Source organism: Xiphias gladius, chromosome 6 (assembly GCF_016859285.1).
Source record: "Xiphias gladius isolate SHS-SW01 ecotype Sanya breed wild chromosome 6, ASM1685928v1, whole genome shotgun sequence".
In the NCBI taxonomy this organism is placed as follows: Eukaryota; Metazoa; Chordata; class Actinopteri; order Istiophoriformes; family Xiphiidae; genus Xiphias; species Xiphias gladius.
Window position 1 is genome coordinate 29,916,258 of NC_053405.1, and position 27,613 is coordinate 29,943,870.

A 27,613-nucleotide genomic window follows, 5' to 3' on the forward strand; every position below is an offset into this window, starting at 1 on the left:
GGAATTTCTTGAGATCATTATAAACTATACTAAAGGGAGGGACTTGTTGAGGTAAACTGAGGGCTGCCTTAGAATTCAGTTTGGGTTCTCCATAAATATAAATGCTGAGAGAGATTTAAGCATTTGTTTTGAAAAATAAGTTTGATAAATTAGGTTGAAAAACTTTTTTGTTATCGATGTGGAAAAACAGAGGTTCAACATTTTTATGCATTGAGGAGTTCAGATGAAATATTTCACTCTATGATTTTGGATTTATTGCCATTTTATTTTTCTTTCAAACTCTTTTATGTCCATTCTGAGTAGTTACTGAATTTTGCTATTCTTAAAAGGTGATGGTATTGTAGTGTATTTATGGTGACCTAAAAGACAGATGACTAATTGATGGACTACATATAAAGAAACTGGAAACATTGGCACCTTACTGTGTGTGCATTCAAAAAGTTTTAACTGACTCTGTCAACAGTTTACAAATACTCCTAATTCTCTGTTTGGATCAGAGCATGAGAGGAAAACTAGCACCAACTTACCTGTCAAGTTCTTCCCCAAGGCCGTAGCTCTTAATAGCTGACAGAAGAATATCTATGATCTTCTCTGCAGATATAGAGAGAGAAAGAGGAAGAAAGAGAAAACAACAAGTAAGATAAAGATGAAGTGAAAGACTTCCTCCCTCCTTATGATGTCCTCATCTTCTGCATGACTTGACTAACTCGACTAACTAGGTCGGGCTGGGAGTCAACGGCAGGTGGGCTGACACCTCTTCATGTTACAGTGGTATACCACAAGGGGAACGCCTTTAGATATGTCACTAGCTTTTCTGAGTGATAGGCATGTGAAGAAACAGCCAGATGAAGGAACAGCATTTTTAAACAACACACTCTGCCTGATGACAGCCAAATGAGATAGAGGTTATGTCACAGCTTTGGAATAAAAGCCTTATTGTCGTCAGGTTTGACTCATTAGGCTGTGAAAAGTCAGCACTAGTCTTATGAAATACGTAAATCACACTATAAATCCATTCAATCGCTCAGATTTCATTGCTCCAAATTAAATAAACAGCGGAGATTAATGCGGCAAGTTGTTCCAAAAAATCATATGATCATATGCTCTGTAGGAGGAAAGTTTGAGTCTGAATTGCATTTTGTCATTAGGCACATTTGCTCATTCTCACAAGTAGCCAACTCCTCCAAACACTGATTCCTGTTGCTGGAGATGGATATATAAAGTGTCCAGACAAGGTCAAGAGGTTCAGTTAAAGAAATAGTTCCACTATTTAGGAAATACACTTATTTTCTTTCTTCCTGAGAGTGAGATGAGAAGATTGATGTCAATTTTATGTCTGGTTATTAAGTATATAGCTGGAATACTCAATGTTGTCAAAAAATCAATAACAGCAGACAACAAGCTCTGTATACATGAATACATGAATACACTAACATCAATTTTCATGTTCCCCCTTGCTCCAAAGTTGGAATGACCACTTCTCCACATCCTACTGTCCATATCATTCATTCATTCAAACCTTCATTTATAAGGGGAAGGCCACTGAGAGAAAGCTCTCTTTTTAAGAACACCCTGATTACAATACAAATATATAATCTACAAATTTAAAAACAATTATTAACATATGCAATAAGCAATATAAAGTATAAGAAACAATTAAAGAAATATATAAAAGCAGTAAAACACATAATATAGGACCTATTAAGTCGATAAAAGCAATATAGGCATATATAAGTTAAAGCTGAATTAAAACACACATTAACACAGCCCTGAGTCAAGTAAAAGATTTAAAAAGATCAAAAGAGATTAACTCCTCTAATTTTACTCTTTTCTGCATGTTGTTCCACTTGTGTGGAGCACAATTTTTAAAAGCCAATTTTACCAATCTCAGTGTTAATACGTTGATTTTCAAGGACCCAACAGTCTTAGGACTTAGTGCAGTGTGAAGTTGAGCGACAGTTAATAAGACATGTCAGGTACCCAGGAAGTTTGCCAGTAAGTGCTTTGTAGATAAAAAATAATGCAGTGTTGTTCTCTTCTCTCTGCCAACAACTGCTACTCCACTTTCTGATAAAGAATGCTATGAGTTCTAGAGTTATCCCCAGTTATGAATCGAATGGTGGAATGATAAACCGCCTCTAGAGGTTTAAGAGTAGAAGCAGGAGAGTGCATATAAATTACATCAGCATAGTCCATAACTGATAAAAAGATTAACTGAACAATTTGCTTTCTGTAATTCTGGGTAATACATGTATTATTTCTATGTAAGAATACCAGTTTTGCTTTAAAGAATTAGTCATTTCATTAATGTGTTTCTTGAAGAACAGCTTGTCATCTGTCCAGAATCCAAGGTATTTACAAAAGGATACTCTTTCAATCCATGTTCCATTTAGTTTAGTAATATATACCTCCATGGTACTGGTTCTAGAAAACACCATACTTTTTGTTTTTTTTAGTTTGGCAGAAATTTCAGATCAATCAATGTTTGCTGTACCGCACAGATGTCAATATTCAAATTCTGAACAGCCTGGGCAGCAGAGGGTGCTACTGTATAGATAACGGCATCATCTGCATAGCGTTGAATTGTGCTGTTCTTCACTTTTTCACCTAAATCATTTATAAAAATAGTGAATAAAGAAGGCCTAAAATGGAACTCTTTGGCACACCTTTGCTAACAGTCCTAAAGATTGACATTTAGCCATCTGCCACAACAGCTTGAGTTCCACCATTTAGATAATTCGCAATCAACTGCAAGCCTTTCATCAAATCCAATGAATCGTCAGTATCAGGCACCTTTTAAAATTTTCTCAAATAGTTTTGATCTAAGAATTTTCTCATCTGCTCATTTACCAGTTTCTCCCTACTGTAGCTAGACGCAATAGTTTGGAAACTGGTTGATAATTATGTCACTCATTGTACTATACCCTTTTATGTAAAGGTAGGAGCACTTCATATTTGGTAGAGGGCTTCAATGAAAAGGTCTGAGTGTCCAATGTGTTTGTCCAATAATCTGAGGAAATAAAATGTTAATTAAATGCACCACATTTCTTTATCAACCAAGATAGTGGTAGGACCTCAACTATTTCACCAGGTAAGGATCCAGTAGGATTATGTGATATGTTTTACAACAAAAAACTGCCATTAAACCATTGCAGAAGAAGAGAACACAATGACATGACATCAATAAAACAGTGCCAGTCAAACATCCAACAATGGAAAAATATGTGGAAAACATGATGCAAATATGGCATTCATCTTTGTTTCATGTATTCATTTGATGAGTTACAGATCTGCTGCTTATGTTTGTAGGTATTTTACTTCTCTTCAAGGCTTGAGTGACAAATAAGTCACAAGCTTCATGTACATCATGATTTATTGTTTGATTCCACTGCACTTTATCGCATTTGGTTTTTATCGATGCACCAACTTTTCCACCTAATCAGACAGTAAAAACGTGTTTGCGATATTTCTGGTGTTTGAACTCAGGCTTTTAACACATAAATTGAAAAACCTCATGAAAGAATGTGAATAGAAACAGACTTAGTGTTTCCCTGGGGAAGGTGCAGACAGCTATATGTCTCCTCTCATACGCAATAACTCAATACTTCTTTTTACATGTCACACCTGTCAGCAGAGTTTCAATGGGATCTAGAAATGCTTGATTTAGACATGGATTACAATGGGGAGTTTCTGACTCCTGGCTTACCCAGAAAGCAATGTGTTACACTGGGATCAAAATACAGTACACAGTATAAGGCCAATGCCGATCTGTGTATGTGCTCATGAGGCCCAGACGGAAGGACTAGCATATCAGATCGTTTCTGGCCTTCTCTTGCCTAGTTTGATAGCCTGTAAAATGTGCTTGGAAGTCTTCTGGCCACTTCTGCCTCATCACTTTTGCATGTAATTCAATGCATATCTACGTCCCTTCAACATGTCTGTTTCGGAAATGATTTATAAAAAAAACAAAACTCTTTTCGTCAATATGCAAAATTTATTTTGAAAAACAAGAATAAAAGTTTGTAAAAATGGTTGCTCCAAATACTGCTGATTCAGTTAGGACATGTGCACATGGAGAGAGCATAAAGAGCATCTCTCACTGGCCTTGTCTACTACTGTCCCTTGATACCTTGTTACAAAAAAATTTACAAATTAGGAGGTTGAACAAAAGGTAGCAGTACATTGAAAACACTTTAGGGTACATCTAAGAGTCATCTAAGTGGCAAAGTTACAACAAAAGAGAAAAAGTTAAAATCAAAAGGAAATCTTAGAAGTAAATCTCCAACATATAACAGTAGAAATTTAAGGAACGGTGATCACAAAATTTGACAGAGCAGACACTTTGAAAGAAGTGAGAAGTGAAGTCAGATTCTGACAGATTCTTTGTGTTAATGATGTCATTATGTTCCCAGATCTCAGAAATTACTCTGGTAAGAACAATGCTATTATAACTGACAGAAATGTTAGCCACAACTATGACAGTAGGACCCAAGCTGTAATAAACTGAAATGATCCCTTAACATTTAAATCCTTCTACCTGTATGGTCCTGGTGTCGGGATTGTGCCGTATCTTTTATCAAAACTCCCTGCCATTTATAGAAGGTTTTTGAGCGTATTCCGCTATTTTGAAAAGGTCAGAAGTGGGCTTCAGAATATGTAAATGAAATGTGTAGCGTATGCCTGAGCAGTTTAATTTAAGTGTCCTAATATATCAACTATACTGTAGAAATGTTTACTTGTGCCATAATAACAAATGTCTTGCCTTTCTAGCGATGCCAAAATCACTGTATGAGCAACACGACTGTTAAAGGCCAGAGGAAAGTCAGAAATCAAACTTTAGGTTTTACAGACACACAGACAGATTTCTACCTTTTGACGCAGTGGTCTAGTTTCCTGTTTAGTGGCTGTTGTGCAATAAAAAAATACTCCATTTGGAGGTCAAAGTTAAATGTCTGACTAGTGTATAGTGTACAGAGATCCATTAGTAAGGGAAATTAAGAGACTTAAAAGTTAGATTACCTGTCAGGAGACAAAAAAACTCTCTGGGACTCCAAACAGCTAAAATGGCAAGGCCACCTAGTACTACTATAACTAAAATTGATGTAGCATTGTTGTGCTTTATTTCTTTTGCATTAAATTTGGTAGAGTGGCAGTTTAGAGTTTTTAGAAAAGGTTCAATAGCATCAGTCTGAAGCGATTCATTGTTATGAAGGGTACTCCATTAACCCCAGTTGTATGATTCACTGTGTCAAGAATACAAAAGACACTCCTAAGACAAAAGAAAAAATTCATGGAGGGAGATCAGGGAGTTAGTGGGATGGAGCCAGGAGGATGAGAGCAGGCTTTTCCACTCAAATTCAAATGTGGCCATTCAGAACAGGTAAAAACACTTTTGTTGCCTCAGAGAATAATGAGGCCTTGACAGTGCTAGGGTATTTTCCCAGCTAGTGATTATTAAATCTAGCCTTAACTGGTGGTGAGGAATGCAGTACCACTTAAATTAAGTTGGTCTGTATTACCTTCAACTGCAAAGATAAGAATGTGTAATCATACCTTGTGATTTTACTCCAAATGGAGGCGAATAATCACCAATCTTGGACAATCGTTTGTAATTTGGATCAAGGAACATGGGCGCCAGTTTGGTGAATCTGTTGATATAAAGGAAAACATGTTACAACAAGTAAGAAAGAAAAAGTGGTGTTCATCAATGCAGTATCTTTTGGAGACCCCTACAGCCCTGATGTTAACAGTGTAGATGCACTGATTAATGGCAGAATGCTTAAGGGGATTTAGAGTATCGTGTTTCCAGCTAATCCAAAATCTGTCTGAGTTTACTTTTAACAAAACAAACTCAGACACCAGTGTGAGGGAGAGGACAAAGCTCCAAACTTCACACAGTGACGCTGGGAGCAAATAAACAGTCTGACTTACTGGCCGCTGAGCAGCCACATGGGAGCAGCTTGTTAGGTGCCTTGATTAGGAGCATCTTAATGGTAGTTACTGGGAACCAGGCAAGCACAGACCAGTTACTTCCCCGCAAAGAATTATCCTGGTGGACTGGGGAATGAACTGGCATCCTTCCAGCGACAGGCTCCCTTCTTATCCCTGATATGGCTGGCCACTACTGCCACGTGAGCTAGCTAACTCAAGTACAGAGGTAACACTATTTAAAACAAAAAAGAAAAGATAAATGAGTGGTTGCTATATTAGAATCTCGTCCAAGAACTCTACCTGGCGTACACATTTACGCATTTTTACATACTGATGTTGACAGATAGTGGTTGTAGACCGTTTCTAACAGATGGTTAGATTCAGCAGAAGACGACACTAATGCCCCCCTTAACAAACATGCATTGTACACTAACATTAAATCTTAGGTGAAACGACAATACAAAAAGCTTAACACATAAGGAGGAGGTTGGGGTGGTAAAAGAAGCTGCAGCAACAAACCCTGATTTGTATGTAAACCAGGAAAAGACAGATGCAATGAAATTTGTGATATGGCCAACCAAGTGTAGCCCTTCTGAAACTGGCTTTTTGAGGCTGATACTGATAGATATTCAGGAGTAAAAAAAAATCTGATAATGATATTTCTGCCAATATAAACCTTTTTGATGCTGATACTGATATCCACATTTATGAGTTAAAAAAATCTGATAATGATATATGCGCCAATAGTAATTCTTTTCAACATAAACAAATAATCTTAATATGGATTTCTTAGATTTGTTTTTTCTTTTTACTATGTGGGACATTTTACAGTTGAAAAATAAACTTGTTAACACTCTCTAACAGACAAACTATGTAATGTTCACATTGTATCTAAATTACCCCAAACCTATTCTGGCATTTTTGTACTGCAATCTCGTTACTTATCGGGTGACATAAGAACCAATATGATATATCTGCAATAAGTTAAGATCAATTTAACTATAAAATTTCCTGCTTAAACACAACCGATATCTTGTCCTAACCTATTTATCAGTCTAGATGCATATATGTAAACCTAAAGCATATTAAACGGCACCTGGGTTTTATCCTTTTAGACTCTCAAAATGACAAGTGTAAACTAGGTCACATATACCAGAACAAGTTATGGGTTCCAGTGATCCTTGACAACACGATTGAAATATATATTTCTTAGATACTGCCAAAGAGTTGACCCAGTTTGCTGGCCAACACTAATGCTAAGCAAGGATTTTTTGTGGGTGTGTGTGTACCCTCTGAAAAGTTAAGTATTCAGTATTAACGTGTGATATATCAATATAATCTTCATTAGGCTACTAAAGCTTTGTTAAACTTTGAACAATTATCCTTCAGAAAGATGTATACAATAGCTTCATAGAAGGTATTAAGAGGTAAGTGAACAGTATAATAAGATATAATAAGATGATGATCTAACCTACACGAATACCACCCTGCCTATAAAAGGAAGGTCTGCTCAACATTGCACATAAAACAAAAATTACAGATAAGTGTATTTTGTTAGTTTGTTTCTTCACAGCATTAGACATGTTATGCTTTATTTAATCCTCACATCTGTCTCCACTTTGGGGGAATAGGCCTTAATGAATGCTGACATCGCTGAACTTCTTGTTTAAGAGCAACTGCACATGTGTGTACTGGATGTATGTAAATGTGTGCGTGCATTTTGTCAAGATCCCCAGGTGACAGATGACAACAACTTTTGGACCCCATTGTATATCCAAATAAAATTTTGATGCCACTGAGTGTCCTCACATTTCCACTAAGCTTCCCCACATCCAATCTGACAAAGAGTTTGATTTGCAATCTGACATAAAGCATAAAAGCAAAAATGTGAAAACTGACAGTAGCTGTAAAGAGGAAATACAAACTAGGTATTTGTAAAAAATACATTTCATAGAGAGCACACAGTATCGGAAGCCAAACTGACTTTCCTGTAATACTGGAATGCAACTAAGTACATACTCTGTCAGGAAACTGATACTTTGGAAAGCTGTTAAAAAAAATATGCTTTTTTTTTTTTTTTTTTAAACGACACCTAGAAAAGGTAATTCACATAAATCTAAACAGGAATTTCCTGTGGAACAACCATAACAGTCTAAGAGAAACTTTTTCTTTAACCAAGTCAACCCCTGCAGCTTTGGCAGCTTATTTCTTGTGTGTAATGTGTAATATCATGTAATGAAGCTAAAATGAGCTCAGATTTTGCAAAATAAAGAAGCTGCTAATCAGTGAATGCTGGAAGGTATACAAAATAACTGAAAGAAAATTTTCCTGAAAACACTTAAAACACAGTGAGGAAATCAGCTACTAAGATGACTAAGATGTATCTTGATTTTCTGTTTCCATACTGTTTTACTGTTTGATGGTGTGTTTTGATGGACTAGTACTGCTTGAATGTCCTTCCATGAAGGCACTAGGTTCAGTTCCCATAAACCAGAGATGAAGGAATTTACTTCTTGAAATCACAAGTGAAATAAAAGATGTACACCTACTTTACACTACAATCTGGCTATGTGTTTTGACTGGGTGAAAGGTGAAAAAAAAAAAGAATCGAAACACTTCACTTAAAATCTTCAAAATACAAACCTAAAATTATTAGGTAAAAAGAAACTAAAGTGGCATTAAAAAGTCTGGGTACCCCTAGTCAAAATTTCTGTTTCTGTGAATAGTTAAGTGAGTAATAGATGACCTGATTTCCAAAAGGCATAAAGTTAATGACACGACACAATGATGATGATGACGATGACACATTTCCTTAATATTTTAAGCAAGATTACCATTTTAATACCATCTTTTACAGTTTTAAGTTCAAATACAAATTCTTTTTGTAGTGGCTAAGACTCTTTCAGGTTTTGTTTGAGGGATTTTCACCTATTCTTCCTTGCAAGAGGCTTCTAGTTCTGTGAGATTCTTTGGCTGTCTTGCATGCACTGCTCTTTTGATGTCTACCCAAAGATTTTCAATTATGTTAAGGTCGGGGGACTGTGAGGGCCATGGCAAAACCTTCAGAGGTAGTCCATTGTGGATTTTGAGGTGTATTTAGGATCATTAACCTGTCGTGGAAGCCATCCTCTTTTCATCTTCAGCTTTTTTACAGAGGGTGTGATGTTTGCTCCCAGAATTTGCTGGTATTTAATTGTAATCCATTCTTCCCTCTATCAGTGAAATATTCCCCGTGCCACAGGCTGAAACACAAGCCCAAAGCATGATTGATTCACCCTCGTCCTTGTCATGAACAGAGGTCTTCTGTTCATGACATTCTGCACCCTTTTTTCTCCAAAAATACCTTTGCTCATTGTGGCCAAAAAGTTCTATTTTTAACTTCATCAGTCGATAGGACTTGTTTGCATCAAAATGCATCAGGCTTGTTTATATTTTTCTTTGCAAATTTCTGGTGCTGAATGTTGTGGTGAGGACGCAGGAAAGGTTTTCTTCTGATGACTCTTCCATGAAGGTCATATTTGTGCAGTTGTCGCTGCATAGTAGAACAGTGCACCACCGCTCCAGAGTTTGCTAAATCCTCTTGAAGTCAAATGGGGGATTTGATTTCTAGCAATCCTTCGAGATGTTGTCTCTGAAGGTTTTCTTGGTCTTCCAGACCTCAACTTGACCTCCATCGTTCCTGTTAACTGCCATTTTTTAATTAAATTACGAAAGTGAGGAAACAGCTACCTGAAAACACTTTACTATATGCTTAAAGCCTTCTCCTACTTCGTGGGAATCTATAATTTTAGTTTTAAGAGTGCTAAGCAGCTGTTTAGAGGAGCCCATGGCTGTTGATTGTTGGGACAAGGTTTGGGGAGTCAGAGAATATAAAACCTGTGAGGACTGTGAACAAGTCATAGCCCTACCAAGCTAGTTATGGTCTGAAACCTTGGTAAAAGTTATCTGAGAGCTCCAATCTCTTGGGGTGCCCAAACTTTTGTATCATGCTCCTTACCTTTTTTTTTCACTAAAAAATTGTACAAAACAAAAATAATACAATACTCTTGCTTAAAATGTTGAAAAGCATGTTTCATCCTTAACTTTATGCCTTTTGGAGTTTAATTCATTTTCTACTCACTGAAGTACACACAGTAACAGAAATTTTGACGAGCGTGGGCCCAAACTTTTTCATGCCAGTCTATGTATTTTGAAAATCAAGGTCCAATGAATGAATAATTATATTTTCTGTGATCTGAAACCACTTAAACACTTTCCATAGGTTGTATTAATAGGTTGGATTTGGATGTCTGTACCAGATTTCAATCCATCCAAAAGACTTTTATTTGAAAAACCAAAAATGTGAACCTGCTGTTGGCTCTAGTGGAAATGAATGGGGATCACCAAAGTCTTAAGAATTCATTCTTTGAAAACTACATTCACTGGACGGATAAACATCTACATCCAGTAGATGTTCAGATATTTCAAAGGATATGTGAAAACTTTGACCTGCCAGTGGATCTACAGGAAAAGTGAGGGTGATCACCAGAATCATAAGGATTCATCATTCAGGGACCGTGAATGTCTGTACAAAATTATATTTTAATACACCAGATAAATGTTGAGATATTTCAGTCTTGACCAAAGTGGTGGAGCGACTGACTGAAAAACAGATTGATTGTATGACTAACATTGCCATCCCTAAAGTCATGCTGCTAGCATGACTAAAATGTTGATATAAAAGTTAACTGTTTTAAAACATGATTATTCAATTAATTTCAATATATTTCCCTTTTATAAATCAAAAGTTTTTATTATTTTCTTTTGACTGTGATAGGAGACAGAAAGAACAGAAGCAATGACAGATTAGATAAAGAAAGGATAATGAGGACAGAACCAAATGGAGTATAAAGGATATGGATATTTCTTTCAAAATATCTTTTAGAGGTTTTGGCCAGTTTTCTTAGATAAGTTACTTGCTGTCAGCTCCAACAGAAGAACCAGCTGAGCGAAGACAGCAGAATAAAGGGGGCAAGGATGCCCTGGGTAATTTACTACTCCTTTCTCATGAGGAAAATTCAGTTGTGTTATTTTAACAGGTTATAATCTGGACTCTTTGAGCACACTTCATCAACGCTGCTGTCTGAAGGTCATGGTGGGTTGGAGGGTTGTGTGTCTCTGGTGCTCAGAGAGTAAGTGGGTAAGCAAACCGGGCTGAAGTTTTCTCACGCACTGGGACAACAACAGAGCAGAAGAGGACAAAAATAGATCTGCACAGCACATGGTCCCATTCAGACCGTTGTATCCTCTGACGCATTTTAAAGATAGTGCTAAAAACATAAGCAGGTGTAGGGCTTTCACAGTGTGGTCTTTAATAATGCAGAGGCAGAAATGGGATTTTCCCCCATCATACCACTCTGTGCTCAGAGAGCTTTCTTTAAAATAGGAGTATTTGACTGAGAATACTTGACTTAGGCCAGTTTTTAGGAATACAGTAGGTGAATTAGGTGGTTCTCTACACTACAAGCACAGGGTTGGCCTTTACCATCAGGCAAGGTAGGCAACTTCTTACTGTAAAAGCCAATGCGAATGCTATTCAGATCCTTAAAGTTGCAATGCTGCACTCATTACTCCATTACAAGTCTCAAGTTTTAGTTTTTGTATATTATTATATACTTGTATTATTATTATTACAGATGCATTAACATGTAAGCAACATTTTAATGTTAATTTTAATTTCTTTACGTACTACTGGAAAGTTGAATCTATAATGATGCATCACATTTTTGTAGTTGATATATTTTGTATCCAAAATCTGTACCTGTAATTTTAGTGGAGTAGAAATATAAAGTAATGTTGTGGTCAGTTCATCTCGGGTAAGCAGAGGAAAAACCAAATGACTGCATCCACGGCAGTCAGCTATCTTCCTAATACCAAAAAAAAAAAAAACACTGCACTTGTTATTCTACTACATTTAGATTTAAAGTTTTTACATTTTAGAGGGAAACTGTACGATGACGAACAAAATCCCTCAATAAAATTTGATGCATTAGTATAGATTAAACTACCTAGCAGTATAAAAAGCATTTGCCAAGGTTGCAAGATCACTAAATTTGCACCTGCACAGCCAGCCTAGAGTGTCACTTATCTGATGCATAGTCTGATGTCTGACAGAAATGTCCATTAAAAATGGTGTCCAACTGGCAACACACCTCCCACACCTGAAACCTTTAGTCATAGGGCTGAATACTTTTCAGTGAGAGGGAGCAAGAGGAAATGAGGGAAACAAAGAGAGGGAATGACATGCAACTAAGGTCCTTGGCCAGGAGTAGAACTGGTACATTGCAATCACAATATACAGTGGCTTCAGAACGTATTCACTTTTTGCAGACCTTATTGTGCTAATTTAATTTTAAATGGAGGAAATTTCCATTATTGACCATCAACCTCTACTCAATAATTTATAATGACAAAATGAAAATATATTTTTAGAAATTTCTGCAGATGTATTGAAAAATCAAAAACTGAAAACTCAGAGTTTACCAAACTGCATTTAAGGGACTCTGATGAGTCAGAAATGTAACTTGGAGCAGAACTCCAAGCAATATGTTTTGCAAACACCAGGCCTTGCTTATCACCTGGCTAATACCATTCATACAGTGAAGCATGGTGGTAGCTGCATCATGTTTTGGGGGTGCTTCTCAGCGGCAGTGACAGCAAGACTAGGCAGAAATGAGGGAAGAATGAATGCAGACAAATAGTGCACACTACCTGAGACAGGAGCAATGGTTCACCTTTCAGCATGACAAGGACCTGAAGCATACAGCCAAGACAACACTAGAGTGGCTCTGGGACAAGTCTCTGACTGTCCTCTTAACTGGCCCAGGCAAAGCCCAGACTTAACCCCAACATGTGTGGAGAGACCTGAATGGCAGGTCACAGATGCTTCTGATTTAATCTAATGGAGGTTGAGCTTACCCAAGAAGACTCGAAGCTGTAATTGGGCTTCTACAAAGTACTCAATTAAGGGTCCGTAAACTTTTGTAAATGAGAACTTCCATTTTTTGATTTTTAATAAATTTGAACAAATTTCTAAAAACATATTTTTACTTTGTCATCGTGATTATTGAGTGTAGATTGATGGGTAACAATGGCAGTTTTATCCATTTAAAATTAAACCTACAACACAGTAGGGTGAAAAGCTTGCAAAAAGTGAAGGGATCTGAATACTTTCCGAAGCCACTGTATGCTTGCCTGTCAAAGCAACATGTAAGAGGTACAAAAACAATGACTCTATGGTATCTCCTATCACAGGTTATAGTAATGGTGCTTTTTCTTTTGAATACTAATGCGTCAGTAGTCTTTGAATCCCAAGAAGACTTTTCAGTATCTAATTGGGTTTACACTCACTAAGCTTCAACACAAAATAAATCTTGAAACCTATGATTTCTACTCCATCTATCTCATTAGCAAAGGGCATAATCCAGGTAGCAGTTTCTCCTTTTTAGCTGAGGCTTCTACAAAGTACTGAATGATAATAGAAAATACTTTCGAAAGCCACTATATGGTATTTATCTTAACCATCAGCCCGCCCCAATGTAACTGGAAATTTTTAAGTGCAACCGTGGTATAGTTACAACTTACAAAGTTACAAAGCACAGTTACATTTAAAAGCAGCATAACCACCATCACCACTTTTACGTATATTAGCAAACTATGCATGGAAAAAGACACTTTCATACGATATAGAAGCAAAGCTCTGGCTGCATGGAGATAGAAATGGTTAATGTAGCATCTCCTACAGGCACACTAGTATGCTACTTTAGGCCCAGCTGAATGTTGTGACGGGCTTGTAGAGATCATGTGCAACATTTAGTGAATTCTGTTGAGCTATATGTCAAGCACCAAATACTGCCAAATTGAAACACAGGTATTTAAGTAGGTATTTGAAATTGAAAAATACAATGTATTTGATGAATCCCTTTGGAGAAATTTGTCTTTTATACACTGCTCAAAAAAATTGAAGGAACACTTTGAAAACACATCAGATCTCAATGGGAAAAAAAAATCATGGTGGATATCTATAGTTATATGGACTGGGTAATGTGTTAGGAACGAAGGTTTCCACATCGTTTGGTGGAAATGAAAATTATCAACCTACAGAGGGCTGAATTCAAAGACAACCCGAAAATCAAAGTGAAAAAATGATGCAACAGGCTAGTCCATTTTGCTGAAATCCAATTGCAGCAACTCAAAATGGTACTGTGTATCGACCCCACATGCTTGTATTCATGCCTGACAACGTCGAGGCACGCTCCTAATGAGAGGACGGATGGTGTCCTGGGGTATCTCCTCCCAGATCTGGACCTGGGCATCACTGAGCTCCTGGACATTCTGAGGTGCAACCTGGCGGTGTCGGATGGACCGAAACATAATGTCCCAGAGGTGTTCTATTGGATTTAGGCAGGTGAGCGTGGGTGGCAGTCAATGGTATCAATTCCTTCATCCTCCAGGACCTGCCTGCATTCTCTCGCCACATGAGGCCGGGCATTGTCGCGCACCAGGAGGAACCCAGGACCCACTGCACCAGCGTAGGGTCTAACAATGGGTCCAAGGATTTCATCCCGATACCTAATGGCAGTCAGGGTGCCGTTGTCTAGCCTTTAGAGGTTTGTGTGTCCCTCCATGGATATGACTCCCCAGACCATCACTGACCCACCACCAAACCGATTCATGCTGAACGATGTAACAGGCAGCATAACGTTCTCCACAGCTTCTCCTGATCCTTTCACGTCTGTCACATGTGCTCAGGGTGAACCTGCTCTCATCTGTGAAAAACACAGGGCGCCAGTGGCGGACCTGCCAGTTCTGGTGTTCTATGGCAAATGCCAATCGAGCTCCACGGTGCCAGACAGTGAGCACAGGGCCCACTAGAGTACGTCGGGCCCTCAGGCCACCTTCATGAAGTCTGTTTCTGATTGTTTGGTCAGAGACATTCACACCAGTGGCCTGCTGGAGGTCATTTTGTAGGGCTCTGGCAGTGCTCATCCTGTTCCTCCTTGCACAAAGGAGCAGATACTGGTCCTGCTGATGGGTTAAGGACCCTGTCCAGCTCTCCTAGAGTAACTGCCTGTCTCCTGGAAGCTCCTCCATGCCCTTAAGACTGTGCTGGGAGACACAGCAAACCTTCTGGCAATGACACGTATTGATGTGCCATCCTGGAGGAGTTGGACTGCCTGTGCAACCTCTGTAGGGTATCGCCTCATGCTACCAGTAGTGTCACTGACCCTAGCCAAATGCAAAAGTGACAAACAGTCAGAAAAGATGAGGAGGGAAAAAACGTCAGTGGCCTCCACCTGGAAAACCGTTCCCATTTTGGGGGTCATCTCATTGTTGCCCACCTAGTGAAGCTGTTGTTAATTTCATTTACACCAAAGCAGCTTAAACTGATTAGCAACCCCCTCTGCTACTTAACTGACCAGATCAATATCCCAGAAGTTTTACTGACTTGATGCAATATTCTGATTAGTCTTTACATTTGAGTAAAGACTAATGTGTTCCTTTAATTTTTTTGAGCAGTATTGAGCAGCTGTTGTTGTATTTTATCAATCCTAACTATATGGGATACTACTAAATGATTTTTCCACACAGAAACCCAAACAGCCCCGGTGAGGTGTGAACCAAAGACTTTCTTGCTATCATGCAACAGTGGCAACTACTGAGTCACTGTGCCATACAAGGGACACTGGTGATCATATACAGAAGGGTCAAATGAGCATCTAGCTATCAAACTAGCTGGCTGTGAGTCAAGGCCATTGGTTTGGTATCAGGACTCAAACCCGCATCGGGTGTTCTACACACAAGGAAACTACTTTCTATAGGTGTTTTCCCGGACTGGCTCAGCAGAGTTGTGTAGGACTCGGAATAGACTGATAATCTGTGGTTTCACTGTGCTAATGGGTTGGAAATACAAAGGCAAGTGCAGAGTGACTCTGGATTAGACATCACCTTCCACTAACTGGTGTCATGGGGGACAACTCCATGTGTGTTTCTGTGACAGCTCAGACTCTGTTTTTAAAAGTTACCAAAAACTCCAGTTTTTTCAGAGCTTTTCTCTAACACATTCCGCCAAGTTTATAAAGTTCTTCCTGCCTCTGTATGTTTATGCAATTTTGCTTCCATGTTTCAAGTTACCTGGATGTAACTCCAAATCTATAAATCTATGTGTGGAGCTCACTGTCTATCTGTATCAGTAAATTAAAGAATGTAAACACAGTTAGAGTTGGGAAATTAAAGCATGATATGGCCCAATAACACATGCATCAAACATTGCTGAGGTAATATCAATTGGTGAAGTCCGACCTTCGACTGTAAATCAAAACCTATGCTGTGGGTACCAATGATGGCATTCTTGTTAGCCCCTTGCATTGAGTATAAATCCAGCTAAAGTAAGTTACCAAACAGAAATGTGATCATGGTCTACAAGAACACAAACACTAACAGTACAACTAGTATGAGGTGGAGCAATGGTTGCATGAGTTTACAATGGCAACAACAGGGTCACACTGATCACAATGTATCTGAAAATTACTTTGGATGTCTAAAATGCTACAAGCTCACTTCCATTGCGTAGAAACATTCAGTATGTATTCTTACTTTGGATAAATTGCAGTCATCTTAGCAGCTGCAAAACCAGGCTTACAGGCTCCCTCACTGAGATTGCCATACTTGTAGATCAGCTCCAAGGGCCTTTAGACATGGAGGAATGAAGTCAGGCAATGATTATATATTCACATACAAATTTTATATACATAGTAGATATTGCATAAATAAATAACAGTAGGGACAATTCAACAGTGCTGGTCCACACATATTATAAAATCACTGATACCGTGCCTGAAAAATAGCACCGTAGCATTAGTTCCTAGATTTTAACTGGGGAGTTAAACTTGTATAAACAGGAAAATGTAAACTCACAGACTGCCATCCAACTTCAGAAGGAACCCTTGCTTGTCATACACTAGAAAAAAAATAAAAAGGAGGTAAATATGATGACAATAGATGATATGCTTTAACATTTAGGATTTCAATAGGCTATGGTTTTTGACAATCAACTCATTTAATTAAAAATAAGGTACGATGTTTCTGTTCTGGCACATCTGTTAACTCATTCCAGTTTCCAAAAGTCATTCTGTTCACACTGACAGATTCTACATGTCTATGTTCAGTGCCAGTGCAGGAAGGTAGTGTGAAATTTATGTAATGTGGTGAAATGTGAGGGTGTAAAATATAATAGGAATTATAAATTCAAAACTTTGGCATTGAAAATTCAAGAACACTGCCAGGAACATAACCCAAGGTTTTTCAGAATTGTCCAGTATCAACACTGTTTGACAAGTGGTTTGAATCTGAAAGCCTGATAAAGTTAGTCAACATCTAAGGGTTAAAGGAAAGACATTTTGTAATAGCATTTGTCATCGATGTCATTTGTTATTTTTTCATTGGTTGCCAGTCTCAAGAGGGTGGGTCTTAAGTAATATGAGCTGGCCTGAGGAATGAGGCTACAGGCAAAATATGAATGCCTGAGAGTTTCATGCTGCAGATGAATTCACAGCTCAACTCTCTGTTAAGGATTATAACAAATAATTCATCCCCAAATTATTTTATTTTAGTTTTTGCTTCCATTTATTAACCTGAATGACCTGAAACCAACCAAGCTCAATGCACAGTCTCTGACACACGAGGAGAACCTGAGCAGGGTGGTCTGACCAAGCAATTGAGTGAGTGACACTGTGAAGCACAAGTGGCACAATGATGGAAAGTTAGTCGAATTTATGGTGGTTCAAGTAAGGCCTGCATCTTTTCTCAGCTAAGGTATCTTATATTTCATATATCATTGGATACTGAAAGTAAAATAGAAATCAAATGTAAAGACGAATGGCTTTTTTCCTTTGTTTAATAGCAGATTCTATCAAGATTATGCATTATTGCCCTCTGCTGTTCTTTCTTTATCTTGAGAGAATTGCATCAAAGATGGTCCTTTCAGAAACCAATCCCTACCCACTAGTCACCATAGATACTGATAGATGCCTTGTTCATTCAGTTGCTGGGTGGGTGTAAAATCTAAGTATTTACTATAGGATTATGTACATGACCAAAGAGTCAAAATGTTATATGAAATTTCCTCTATCATTCAGCCCTGATGCTTGTGGGTATGGGTAGCTGGAGAATGACAAGTCAACAATGATGCAGACTTCCTGTTGGAGGGTATTATTGTCTACTTCCACTCACACACTAGACTAACTGGTTTAGGATGGCCGTTAATATGATGAACTTTCTCCACACATATGTGTAACAGAGGACAATTAGATAGGGTGAAGGTGTCGTTGGCTTGACTGTGATTAAGCTCTGTTAATGGAAAAGGGGGAGGCTGAAACACTTCACACAATGCTTGAATTGGGACACCAGTTTCATGTGGACATGCCATCAGAAAGGGGAGGGGTAAGGATAAGGCGTGTGCAGACCTATCAAAAAAAAAACACAGCTTCCTGCATTTTACCAATTAGTCAATCAAGTACAACGACACATTTGACAGTAGATAAGTGTTTTTAAAGGCTTTTTGAGGTTTCAGACTAAAAATAGTACTATGTTTTTAAAAAGCACTGTTTGAAGCACTATAAGACAGGCTTTTACAACTGTGAAAAGTTATTATGGCAACTGCTGTTTTATCCTCTATGTTGAAGATCGAGAGCTGAACAACAGAGTTTAAATGATACTTTGCATGTAGTGCATTGTGTGTGATGTCAGTTTCTTCATCTGCGGACAGTACATGCTGATAAACATGCATGAACACATCTGAGCCTAATGTAATATAAACAAATATGAGTGCATGTCTAGTGACTGTGTCAGAATCCAATTTGGAGTATATCCAACCCTGTACAATGTGTGCCGGCACATACTTTAAGCCGAGCTGACACTGTCTGCGGAGAACCGTGCATGATGTTAGCTGAAGAGCTGAAGCCAGATTCTGGATTGCTGATGGAAAAGCTGAATGAAAAGACAACATGGCTGGAGGGAAAATAAGCAGCAATTGTTGTTTCTGGACAGTGTGGAAGGATGCATATCCTGCTGTAGCATCAAATAAAGCAAGGACAACCTACCACTATCAACTTCTAACTTAACACTTTGGCTTTCAGTTAGTGTCAGTCAAGTGAAACTTTGCATGTTCAACACTGATAGTCCTCCTGAAATAAATTTATCCATCTGCACATACCTGCAGAAAGTGAATTCAATGAAAAATGCTATATTTCTTGACTACACTAATACAAGCTGTGGAAAGAGGGGCTGTTCTGTTGAACTACACTTAACTGTACAAGATTTTTCTATATTTGTGGTCACTGAGTGCAGTTATTTGTGGCAACAAAGTATTGGCTGGTGCTGCCCATGCATTACAACAACTGTAATCTGCTCTTTACACATGTAAAACAAAAACATTTATAACTCATTATGTTACATTGTTGGCTGGACTGCAACAGAGGGGCCAGCCCTATAAACACATAACGGTAAATATAGCTGAAGCACAGCGGTTGTCTTTAACTTATGTGTGTGGCGATTTTGTCGGACAATGTCCCGGTTATAAAAATCAGGATTTTAGCAGTGCAGAGCAAAAGCTTGGAAATTGCTTGGAAGTGACTAATGGTTAACATGTCGTCTTAATGGGCTGAATTTAAGTCACCATTTCATACTTATTCCCTTGTCTGACAAAAAATGTAAATGAGAACCGTTTTATGGGAATTCAGCTGTATTGAATTACTTATCACATGAGCACAGAGAGTAGGAGAAGCAAACAGATTAGGGGTCCTCCAGTTATATACTAGGTTTTTGACCTAGTCTTAGTAGAATACATTTTGCTCAGAATCATTAATTTCCACAACATAATTTCATAAAATGATACAGGATAATTTCAAATTGTAATTATACCATTCCACGAAATGTTGATGCATAATAATATTGAAGTACTGCCCAGCACTACTCTGTGGTACCTGTAGAACAGTGATGTCAGGTTGTACTGACCACACTCTGAGTACATGTCTACATCACTGCAGCAAGGTGAACTTAAAGAACTGGAGCTCAGCAAAAACGCAAGAAAATTTTCAGGCGCTCTTAGGTTCCTTTTTAAGTTCTTTGAAAAATGCAGTCTATACTTCTGCAGACAAAAACTAGCCGTCTTGGTTAAAGTTGCGGTCACACTGGATTTCACTCCTCCTTTACTTCAAAGAGTAACATTATGAGATGTATTTACATCTGTTTGCAAATTGCCCCCAACTCATTTGCTTTATGACCATCATGACATGAAGAATCATAAGGCTCAGTGAGGTCCAGCCAGTGTCATATCAGAAAATATTGATAAGTTTATATCCTTGATGATAGGACTGCAGGTTAAATAATTCAAGCAGCAGAGAAGCAGGGATATTGATTGGCTTTTATAAAGTGTTTCATAAATATTTGAATAATTTACATCATTTGGAATGCTATTGTTAGGGTGCTCGCCACACATTTTTTTAATTTTATGAATAGCCACAGTCCAAATGAAATAAATGAAATAAATAAATAAAAAATAAAATGAATTATTGACTCATGGTTGCGTGCCTCCACCAAGCAGTGAAGTTGCAGTTTACATCCAGGTATCTCCAGACTCATAATATACACAGAAGCCCATGTCTGCATAGTATTTGCTGTGATTGAGATTGATGACTGATTACAAAAATTCAGATCTAATTTTCCCTATTTATGGCACCTTTCAAAGCAGATTAAAGAACAGCCATAACCACCACTGTTGGAATATAAAAGCCATTCAATCTATGAAGACACTACACGCTGTTAAAAGGTTTGTTTGAAAAAAAGTAATCTACAGCTGAACTGTCTGGCACAATCCTTTTTCTGGCTGCCAAAGGTTTATAGACTCAGGAAAAGCTTAAGTGCACTAAATTTGCAAGTGCACTAATTTACTTGGCTCTACCTAACATACAATTTTTTAATCAAGCGTGGACACAGGTTAGCAGAGACTCAGCTATTCTTCATCTTCAACTCCAACAACCCTTTTATGACTTTGAGTGCAGCCTTCATCCGCACCAAGCTGTGCACAAACATCCAATCCAACCATCTCCCAAATTGCTAGCAAATGCTGATATGCCTGAGGAAAAAAGTAATTTCCCTCTTATTAAATACGTAAATTTTCTGAAAACCTGAGTTGCCGTCAACAGACTGAGAAGAAATATAAGATGCTGACTAAGAGAATAATAATAAAATAAGTTGTCTCAATTGAATCTGCTGGAATCTGCAACTGATCCAATTCGTAATACAAGGGTGGCCAGTGTGGAGTGCCTCCATACATCAAAATATGATTTCGGCCCCAGGGAAAAACTGGATATTGAAGGCAGCCCTAAACCAACAACTACAGGTCCCCACTAAGATTGCCACCACAGCCTTGAGGCCTGACATTGTCATCTGGTTGGTGCCTCAACAGAAAGTTGTGCTGGTGGAGGCATGGAGGCAGCCTACAAGAGGAAGTAAACCAAATATGTTGGATGGAGTGAGAGCAGCTGGAAGGCTTCAACCCACCCAGGGGAGGTTGGCTGCAGCATGCCAGGAGCCCCCAAGAGGAGGAGGAGGAAGTCAAGAGTAACCAAGCAGATGAGGAGGGAAGGAAGAAAACGATGAAATGGCTATCAGCAAGAGAAAGCAGAAGCTGGCACGCCTTGGAGAACGATCTGGCACTCACCTTGAAGAACATGGTGAGAGTCACAGCAGAAAGCATGCAGCAGGAAAAGGAGCAGCTGAGGGACCTATGAAACCAACTAAAGGGTAAGGTGGCGGTGATAACCAGTGCGTATCCATAAGGGTAAAGGAAAGAAAGGCAAAGGGCCATATTCACCAAAGACCTTGTCTTTGGTGAATATGGCCCTTTGCCAAGATGGCCAAACGTTTGCTTGAGAAAAGTTATCTGGCACACTCTTAATGGCAATAGACGACATCGAAAAGTATGTCAAGCAGCAGCTTAATGATCCTCAGTACGGAGCTTTTAGTATCCCCGGGCTACTTAACATCATCAGCAGCCCCTGTAGTGGAATTCCAGACAGGACGTTCCAAACTGAGCAAACTCAGCAAGCCTTAAAGAGGAGCCAAATCAAGCTCTGTCCCTGGTCCAAATAGCATTCCACACAAACTGTACAGGAGATGCCCCTAGGTCCTGAAAGAACTATGGAAACTGATCAATGTAATCTGGAAGAACACCCTGCAGAATGGAGAAAAACAGTGGCTATCTTCATTCAAAAAGAGCAAGACTCTTCTCACATTAAGCAGTTCAGAAGTACTGCTCTGCTGAATGTCAAGGGATAGATTTTCTTTTCTGCAGTGACAAAGAGGCTGATCACCTTCCTGTTAGACAACAGTGACATGGACACAAGCTGCCAGAAAGCAGGAGGAAAGGACCAACCTCCATGTCGTATGGCAAAATCTCGCAAACACCTTTTTTTCAGTTAACGCCCCCACATTGCCCTGGGTATCTTGAGCCAGCAGCTGGGCTAAGGATTAGCGATAGGTTGCTCCATCTCACCCATCCTGATCACAGCCGCCTTCAAAGTTCTCCTGATAGTTGCAAGGGCAATGGCCTTTGGAGTGCATATATGTCATGACCAAAGGCTGCCAGCCCTACACTGCTACATGGATGATGTAACAAGCCTTCTTCAAACAGAAGCATGCAACTCCAGGCTCCGCAAACTGCTAGAGGAAGTCCTTGCCTTGGCCAAGATGAGGATAAAATCATCAAAATCCCACAACCTCACGAGAGGAAAGGATTCAAATCTTGGCAGAACAACCTATTTGGAGCCTTGGGAGGGAGTACACAGCAGAACTGTCAGTCAAGAAGATGCCATAGTTATCCTGAATCAGCTCAAGGAGGAGATGCATAAGATAGACAACAATGACCTGCCTTGAAGTTCAAAGTCTGATGCTACTCTCTACCAGTGTATCATGTGGCCCCTGAAAATGTGTGAAATAACACTGACCACAGTGAAAAAGCTAGATGGTAAGTTAATAATTTTGTTCGGCCCCAATTTCTGCCCTGGTACTTTTCCAATGCACTGGAATCCATCTCTCTGGGGTACACGGTGGAAAAGACCAGTCTGGTGCTTGATCTAAGTAACTGCTTTCTCAGAGATGCCGGCACCAACATACAAACTGGAGTGCATTTAAGGCAGAGGAGTGTGTAAAGCAAGTCATTGCGAGGCTGATGCACCAAGAAGTGATCGGTGGAACCTACTATAAAAGAGCCAGACTTGGATGGGGGTAGCAAGCCAGAATATGGTGATCTCATCTACCAAAAAGAAGAAGCAAATGGTGGTTACAGATGTGATTAAGATGGAGGGAGACTGCTAACTGGTGAAGGCATTCAGCCAGAAAGTGCAGGGCCAGTGGACCGCATGGGGGGGGGCATCCTTGCCAGACCACTGTAGTGTTCTGACCACTTGAAGATGCAACAAGAATGGACAAGCTTCCTAATACGGGCCACATATGACACCCTTCTGCTTCTGAGCCCAGCCAAGCGAATCCAGTGGTATGGTGTTAAAGAGAACTGTGCCCTGGAGGTGCCGTGGGAGCAAGTCCGCAACATGTCCTGTCGGATGCAGAACTTCCTTGATTCAAGGACAGTTCAAATGGCCCCAGGATCGGGTGCTGAAGAAATTGGCTAAAATAAATTGTGGAGCCAAGGCAAACATTGATCATCAAACCCATCAACAGTACCTGATCCAATTCTTACCATCAGGTGGACCAGAGTGCCTCCATATATCAAATTGCAATCTTGGCCTGAGCACCACCAGCACAACTTCCCGCAAAGGAAGTTGTGCTGGTGGAACTAACAGTATCCTGGGAGGAAGAAAGCCTACAAGAGGAAGAAAACCAAATACAATGAGCTGGTGAGTGAATGCAGGGAGAGTGGCTGGAAAGCTTCAACAAACCCAGGGGGGGTTGGTTGCCAAGGCTTCATGAGCCTTTCAATCAGATGTTTCCTGAAGGATATTGGACTGTCAGAAGGCAAACTGAAATAGACACTAAAAGAACTGCCTGAAGAAGTTTCTGGCCCTGGCTAAGGAAGAAGGTCCAAGGCTGGGGTACCATAGAAACTGCAGGGTAGTAAGAAGAGTCTTCTTGGGATTTACGCTATCGGTAGACAGTTTTAAAAAATCTCTATTTTTCCAGTTTTTAATTGAAATTTAAGCAGTTCAAGTCCAGTGAATAATCACAAATGTTACAAAGGTAAGCGATAAACTGCCCAAGGTAAAAAAAAAGTTTAGGTCAATAAAAAATCATTTAAGATTCAAGAAACTGGTACACTTACAGATTTCTGGCAGGAATGGAAGTAAATTAGGCATTGAAAGTTAATGCAAACAATTCCCACAGGTGATCCAGCTTCTGTTGATTACTAACAAACTCTCTGTCTGTACAAAGGCAGTGTTGGAACAAACTTGTGGTGCTACACGCTCTGATGCATTATTATGACAATACTGTAGTGCAGGACATAGTACTGTATATTGCTATCAGAACGGTGAGAAAAAGGCAAGTGACAAAGGAAGACAGGTAGGTCAGGGGTAGATCCTACAGAAAGACAATGACCCAAAACATTAGAAGAACAGAACTAGACGGTTACTTCATGTGATGGAAGACAGTCTCCAGACTTAAACCCCATGGAGCTGGTTTGAGATGAAATAGACAGAGGGTGAAAGCAAAGCAACACATTCGTGGGAACTTCTGTAACAGTGTTGGGATTCATTTTCTGAACAATATTTGATTGTCACAGGTGTGTTCGGCTGCTGGATGAGTAAAAAATTTAGATTTAATTTAGTTCATCAAGAAGATTCCATGATTCCTTGTTTTAAAATAGCCAAATGTTTATTTGTTCTATGCTTTAATTTCAGAAAACATGAAATATTGAATTATGTATATTTAAAAAACAAAAACAAAACAAATCAAAAAACAAAAACAAAACAAACAAAGAAACAAAAAAATCGAGGTATTCTCGAACGTTTAACTGGTAGTGTACATACAGCTGCAGGGGATGGAAGGAAGACATCCCTGACCAGGATTAAAGAGGCGAAACACCTGAGAAGGGTGGCTGCCGGCTGATGACCCTGGCACTGGTGGAGGTGTGACCGGCAGGAGGATCAATACTTACCTGTGTTCTCAACATAGATGGCTTAGAGGTGAGTCTAATATCTGAATACCCTGTTATATTAAAGCAGGATGAAATATTTGCAAATCTGCACTTTATTGTACTTTGGCTGATAGGTTTGGAAATGAGAACCCTGCTTACAATGCGTTATTTCTGAATTCAACCCCCACTCTGGCCTGATTAAAGGCATAGATAGGTTACTCTGTTTAATTTCTTACATAAGGATATTTTAAACAGGTTAAATAATCAGTTTGGGAAAATGTGAAAAGCATATGACATACATTATACTGTGGTATTGCCTTAGTTCAACTTAATCAAACCTTGCCCTTTTTTGTATGCAAACCTAAAATGTTCAATATGTATTGTGTCTTTGGTTTGAATGAGCCCACAACCAATTATCTAACTTGCTCTGCCCTGTTTGTCTTAATTAAAAGAAGAAGACTTTCTTGATGAAAAGTGGCAATATGAAATAAAACTGGAAGTCACTGGGGAAAACAGTGCAAAAATAAAAACGGACTTTGGAAAAAAAGACCAATAAAAAATGAAATAAATACTGTCAGCATTACAAAACAAGCAGGATGAATTACCCTTCCATAACAACTTTTACACAATTTTATTGTTAGATTTTATATAATTTTGTCTATATTTATTCACGTAATTTTCTATTTCAAAATGTCTTATTGAATTATTTCAATGTGAACACATTTTCTCCATATATCTAACTATGTCATGTAGGAAACAATGGCTTTAAGAGTGGCTTTATTCTCAGCAGAAATGTAACATTTAAAAAAAAAAAAAAACATCAAAAAAAAAAAAAAAAAAGTACCACTCAAATGAAAAGGGTACTAAAAACAACAAAATTGTTAAAAAGTTTCAGTGGGGGGTCAGACCAGTTTCTGCTATCAATATCAGAATTAGACACTTTATGAATAATGAAAAAATCAAGACAAGAAATTAACCACTTCATATCATCTGCAATGAGCCCAGATGATGAATGCCCACTACTTTACGACTTTAAAGCAGTGAAGAGGCAGTGTAGAGTAAAGATCTGTGAAAACTAAAACCACAAATGAAACATCCTGTCTCTAAGTAAATAGAGTGGCTCCCTCATCTGGTAAAAAAAGTTACATGGATAGCTTCTGCAAGTAGAAAGTCCTTTTCCTTAACAGACACATCACAAAGACTTTGTATATTTTCATTTTGGACAATATCTGAGTCTATCGTCCACATTCCTTAGTTAAAATCACAAGTAAGGTGTGGAAGAGTAATGGGCAGACAGCCCTAAATGCAGTGAAGAATCATTAAAAAAGCTGTTACAGTAAGATCGACTAAAAATAATGTAGCAACCAGTTTTAGATTAAGCTGCTCCTGAAGTTAATATGTGGCTTTAAACATGTAAAATCGAGAAAGTATTGCACATAGTTGAAGAAAAGTTTTAATCTGCATTCATCCTGAGTTGTGTTTGAAACAAGTTCAGCTGAATATCAAAGATGGACTGAAAAAGGTGGATTCAGGGAAACTGAGTGACAGACTGCATAATAAAAAAAACCTAAATGTGTTCATTTTGATCCAACCTACTGAAAATCATTGAATTAATAAAAGCATAACTGAACACTATGAGGGGTTACACTGAATGTTAAAGGATAGGCTCAATTTTTTCTTTATTGACCTAAATACAATACTCACATAATGATGTAAAGCTTTTTTATCAGGCTAAAAGCAATACAGTATGACTTAGGGCTGGGCAACTGCTTGAAAAGTAACCGGTACTTATTAATCAACCTAATTTTAGTAATAACAATATGTTCGATAAATGCAGTCCTTCATACAGGCTTCTGCCTGTACAAGAAAGAATCTTATTTTACCAGCTTCAAAACAGACAAAGTCAGAGTTTGTTTTGTGGGTTCATTTCAAGTCAAGTAATTATTGCTCCACTAGCAGTTTTAAGTAAGCACGCATGTCCAGCATAACTCTGAGAGACTCAGTTGTTGTAGAAAGGCAGTTTGGGCCAGTGCAGATGAGAAAAAGCTGGTCCACAAAAAAAGATGTCAAGTCGGTCCTGTGGACACACTTTGGCTTCAGTCAATACAATACAGGACGGAATGAAGCTAAATGAAATTACTATCGCAAATAGTAAAGTAGCACAGACTCATTGAAAGCTTTCACCATGGTGTACGTGGATAATGTGTGAGATAAAGACACAATGAGTGTGAGCTCAAGACAGGCAGGTGTGCTGGATGTGTGGTGACGGGTTAGAAGTAAACTGTGAATATAACAGTGAATGTTCAGTTTCAGTTACCCTTTCTCAGAAAATAAATACTACAGCTTCTCAAGAACCTAGCAGAATTCAGCTGATGGAATGAAACAACAACAGCCAGTAATCAAAATTTGTTATTTTGATTGTCACAACATGTAAAATATCACCTATTTTAGTTTGATTTTTCTATTTTAGCAAATACTTACAGTAAATGTTCT

The 27,613-nt window shown here is 38.6% G+C and overlaps 1 protein-coding gene across 1 annotated transcript in view; it reads right to left on the reverse strand.

Moving 5' to 3' along the window:
- The window catches only part of st3gal3a (ST3 beta-galactoside alpha-2,3-sialyltransferase 3a), a 58,112-nt gene that overhangs the window by 22,006 nt on the left and 8,493 nt on the right, over positions 1 to 27,613 (reverse strand). Inside the window, exons 3-6 of the mRNA XM_040128883.1 lie at positions 16,888 to 16,930; positions 16,567 to 16,659; positions 5,554 to 5,648; positions 528 to 591 (exon numbers count right to left, since the gene is read on the reverse strand). Of these exons, the coding sequence (XP_039984817.1) occupies positions 528 to 591; positions 5,554 to 5,648; positions 16,567 to 16,659; positions 16,888 to 16,930 (295 nt within the window). The remainder of the gene's footprint in view (positions 1 to 527; positions 592 to 5,553; positions 5,649 to 16,566; positions 16,660 to 16,887; positions 16,931 to 27,613) is intronic.